Source organism: Elephantulus edwardii, unplaced genomic scaffold (genome assembly GCF_000299155.1).
Source record: "Elephantulus edwardii isolate Elephantulus edwardi_28Jun2011 unplaced genomic scaffold, EleEdw1.0 scaffold00217, whole genome shotgun sequence".
NCBI lineage: Eukaryota > Metazoa > Chordata > Mammalia > Macroscelidea > Macroscelididae > Elephantulus > Elephantulus edwardii.
Window position 1 is genome coordinate 736,492 of NW_006399967.1, and position 4,543 is coordinate 741,034.

Consider the following 4,543-nt stretch of genomic DNA (forward strand, 5'->3'; position numbering starts at 1 on the left):
GAGGTGTGCTGCTGACCTACAGTGAGGTATGCTGCTGACCCCAGGTGAGGTGCCCTGCTGACCCAGAGGTGGCACCTTACCCAGGGCTCTATCCACCAGCGGTCCTGCAGGAAAAGGATGACGAACTCCCGTGCATTTTACAGCCTCCTGAAACCCGGCTGAGAGATCAGTTGTGGGCCAGTTCTGCCCCAGTGCCCTGAGTCTGAGTTCTTTGTGTTGGAAAGTGGTGTGACTAAGCTAGGCTGTTAACTAAAAAGAGGAAATTTCAAGTCCGCTCAGAGGTGCCTCGGAAGGAAGGCCTGGCAATCTGCTTCTGAGAAATCAGCCCCTGGCAGCCTTCTGGTCATTCGGCTCTCCTCTGACACACACGGTCACCTTGGGGAGAAGTTAACTAGAAGGTTTGGAGGGTGACGATAGACTGAGGCAAAGAGACAGAGAGAAAAGGGAGTGCCCTGCAAGCCCGCCCTCCTCTGTGCCACTTGTCACAGGGGCTGGTTTCCTGCCCATGTCCCGCAGCAGAAAGCTGGCCCCACACGCGGGGGTCTCTGGCAGTGTCCACTCGGCTTTGGTGCTGGGACCAGTGTCGGGCCCAGAGCAGGCGCTCCGTGAAGCCCGTGCTGAATGAATGAAGGAATTAATCACAGGTCAGGGTTTGGCACACACAGCAGTTCCCGCTGACTTTTACAAAAGGCATTTCCATCTTGGCACAAAAGACAAAGGTCTGGCAAAGGGAGCTGGCTTGAGCCTGGGTTCACGTGGCTGAGCAGGGCCCCCCTTCGGCCCTCTCACCCAGCTGAGGCCGGCAGGACCCAGCCCAGCGGACGCGGTTCGCCCACATGGAGGCCCCCGCCCCGTAACTATAATTTGCCTCAGTACCTTGTGGTCGAAAGAGACAATTACCCCACAGATGTGCGGTTGGAGAGAGGCATTCAGACGGCGGGTCAGAGCCCAGGCCTTGGCGGAAGGCAGATGTGGGAGGCAGCCTCCCAACAGGGGACGGAGAAAGCGGGGGAGGCAGAGAAGACAGTGAAAGGGACAAGAGAAAGAGAGAGAGAAAGGAGGAGATGGGGGGACACAGAGGGAGGAGGTGGGGGGAGACAGAGGGAAAGGATGTGGGGGAGAAAGAAAGGAGAGGGGGGACACAGAGGGAGAGGAGGTGGGGGACACAGAGAAGGAGAGGAGGTGGGAGACACAGAGAGGCAGAGGATGTGGGGAAGACAAGGAAAGGAGGTGGGGAGACAGAGAGGGAGAGGAGGTGGGAGACACAGAGAGGGAAAGGAGGTGGGGGACACAGACAGAGAGAGGAGATGGGGGAGACAGAGGGGGAGGAGGTGGGGGACACAGAGAGGCAGAGGAGGTGGGGGAGACAAGGAGAGGAGGTGGGGAAACAAAGAGGGAGAGGAGGTGGGGGACACAGAGAGAGGAGATGGGGACACAGAGGGAGAGGAGGTGGGGGACACAGAGAGGCAGAGGAGGAGGGGAGACAGAGAGGGAGAGGAGGTGGGGAAACAGAGGGAGAAGGGTGGGGGGACCCAGAGAGGGCGAGGTGAGAAAGAAGGGGAGAGAAGGGAGATGGGAAAGAAAGAGATAAAGGGGGTGAGAATGAGGGCAGGGGAGAGAGATATGGGGGTGTGAGAGGAAAGAGGGTAGAACAGAGAGAGTGGTGGGGAGATGTGAGAGACACAGAGGGAAACAGAAACAAGAGACAGATAGAGACAGAGGAGGGAGCGCTGGTGGCCTAGTGGTAAGAATCTGTGCTGCAATCCCAAAATTCCGAAGTTTGAATCCTCCCCCTGCTCTGCAGAAGGATGGACAGTGTCTTCCTGTGTGATTTCAGCCACTGGAGAGTCAGCTATGGGTCAGTTCTGACTCGATGTACACAACAACAACTCACATTTAAAGAAAAAGAAAGAGACAGAGGAAGAGTGAGAGGGCGGGATGGCAGGCGCAGGGAGGGTCTGGAGCCTCCTGACTTCCTCAGGCTCACGCTGTGTGCCAGCCTCTGGGGGCAGCAGGCCCAAGATGAGCCAGCCAGGCCCTAGTGACACCGTCCTTGTTTAAGTGAGGGTGCTGCCCTGCTCTGTGGGGAATATTCTGGTGGCTTAGTCAATAAGGAGTTACCTTGCCAACCAAAGGTTCAGGTCCACAGGCCACAACTGAGGGAGAATGAGGAACAATCTCCTCCCATGTGATTCACAGCTTCTGAAAAACCACCGAGGGGTCAGCTGCGAGTCGAGGGTCAGCTGCGAGTCGATTCCGACTCAAGGGTAACGGGCTTGTATTCTTTTGCCTCATCCAAGCTAACGTCCCAGCATTGACTTGGCCTCCCCGTCTGAACTCTCCCTGCAGCAGCAGTCAGGGGACTCGACCCGGCAGACTCTGTGTAGATGAAAACCCTCCCATGACTTCACACTGTCTTCAGGATAAAGGCCAGCGCGCTCACTGGTCTCCAGGTGTCGCCTGTGCAGTCTCCTCTCACCTGCGCAAATTTCCACCTGTGGTCGCCCACGCCCACCCCACTCCCCTGGAGGAAGGAGGTGACAACAAGTTTCCAGGTTTGGAGGAACAGCAAGGAAGCCCGTGTGGCTGGAGGGAGGAGGGGAGGGCAGGATGGGCAGCTGGGCAGGAGGTGGACGCCCTGGAGGGCTGCAGGCGGAGGGACCGGCCGGACTCAGTGCTCACGGGCGCCCTCTGGCAGCCGCGGGGAGACCAGCCTGTAGGGAGCAGGGAGGGACCAGGGCGGAGCAGGTCTCGGTGGGCGATGATGGGGGGCTGGGCCAGGTGGAGGCAGAAGAAGGGCAAGTGCCTAGGGCTCTGCGGAAACTGTGAAGGCAGACTTGCCAATAGAGGGAATTTGAACCATGAATATGGTCTCTGCTCACCTGCCCACCCCCTCACCCACCCGGGCGCCTCCATCCATCCCCAGCCCTGTCGCTGTCCGCGACCCCCGGTGCTGAAGCCCCAGCAGCATTTCCGATGCTCTGGTCCGAAGCTGGAGTTCACACAGGGCGGCAAAACGATTCTGTGCTATCGGTCTGCGCTAGTTTATATCACCCCGCATGTTACAGACGGGTAAACAGAGACCCACGACAGGCAGGGGTGAGCGCATCCCAACACGGCTGCTCTCGGTTACTGTACCTTTAAGGGTCACGAAATGCGTCACCCTTGACGTCCCGGTCGCTCAAGCGCAGAAGACCAGAGCTCAAGCTCAGGCTGACGATTGGCTGATGGGCTCATGAATATGTAGATCACCCCACCTCCTTCTCGTTTTGATAAGCTCAGAAAAGAGAAGGGGCGGGGAAGAGGCAGGACTGGGGGCGGGACAGGAAGCAGAGAATTTGGGGCGTGGCTTGTTGCTATGGGGCGTGGTTTATAGGTATGGGACCTGTTAAAGAACGCTAAGGTTCCAACAGAGGCAGGATCCCTTCCCATTCCTCATCGTCACTGGCTTCTTGACAGTGTAAAGGCCACCTCCTCTGAGAAGCCCTCTGACGATCACCACGCCCATAAGAGATAGCAGCAGCCACAGTGGTCTCAAGCTTTGCTGGTTTATTCACAGCCTCCATTAAAAAGTTAGCTCCCCAAGTATTCTTACGTCTTTTGACTCTTATCAGTGCACGCAGTAGGTGCTCAATAAATGCTTGTTTTTTTTGTTTTTTTTTTTTTTTTCTATAATTATATTTTATTAATTTTCATAAACATTTACAGAGATTTTGGGCTTCCACTCATTCATTGTTGCACTATTCTCTCTACCCTCCTCCCAGTTTGTTCTTGTCCAAATGCCACAGTGCTTGTCAAAGCCAGTTCTGATTAATCTTCTTTGTCAGTGTATCCTTTGCCATTCCCTGCTTGTTGACACTCGAACCCAGTAGGACTTATGCCCAGAGAACACTCTTCTTTTTTTTTTTTTTTTTTAAGGACAATTGACATTTATTTGCTGATGATTCTGACGAGACATATGTCAAAACCAGCAGAAGTTAGAGTCTGTTAGGGAAGCCATTTCTTGCCGGCAGGTAAAGGTGGTCCATGAAGAATAACTGAAGCATCATCTTCAAGCTGAGGCCTTGACTTTGGACAAAGAGCCAGTGGGTGGACCTGGTCCTTCTTGTCTGGATGGAGGCTGCTTGAGGAACTACTCTTGGGTCTGGTACTTGTGCTTGATGTGTTTCCACAGCTTCCCTTCGTTGATGTGCTCATAGATCATATCCGCTCCCTGATCGAACGCCCGCTCGAAGAACAGGGCGCCCACGGCGATGGTGAGGGCCAACGTGGAGTTCCTGCAGAATAGTAAGGAGTACAAATTCGCCGTGAATGTTGGGCCCGCCATGGTTCCTTACTCAACACTCTTCTTCTGACTTAGGAGACAGTCATGTTTTGCTTGATTATAGTATAATACGATAACCACACTATGGTCTGCATTAATTAGTCTCCTTGGGTTAACACAGGGAAACGTATTGGACTAGGAAATCCTTCAGTCCGACCACTTTAAATTATTGAGGAACAATGATGTCAGTCTGAGGACTAAGGTGCGCCTGATTCAGGT

At 54.6% G+C, this 4,543-nt stretch overlaps 1 protein-coding gene across 1 annotated transcript; it reads right to left on the minus strand.

The window, feature by feature from the left end:
• Positions 1-4,132: 4,132 nt before the first annotated feature.
• LOC102871704 (cytochrome b-c1 complex subunit 9-like) lies at positions 4,133-4,327 on the minus strand. Its single transcript, XM_006897904.1, has one exon. It carries the CDS (start codon positions 4,325-4,327, stop codon positions 4,133-4,135), a length of 195 nt encoding a protein of 64 aa, XP_006897966.1.
• Between the last annotated feature and the right edge of the window lie 216 nt (positions 4,328-4,543).

What these genes read in the sequence shown, in the direction of transcription:
- LOC102871704 (XM_006897904.1), bottom strand. Translation starts at nt 4,327, where the DNA reads ATGGCGGGCCCAACATTCACGGCGAATTTGTACTCCTTACTATTCTGC.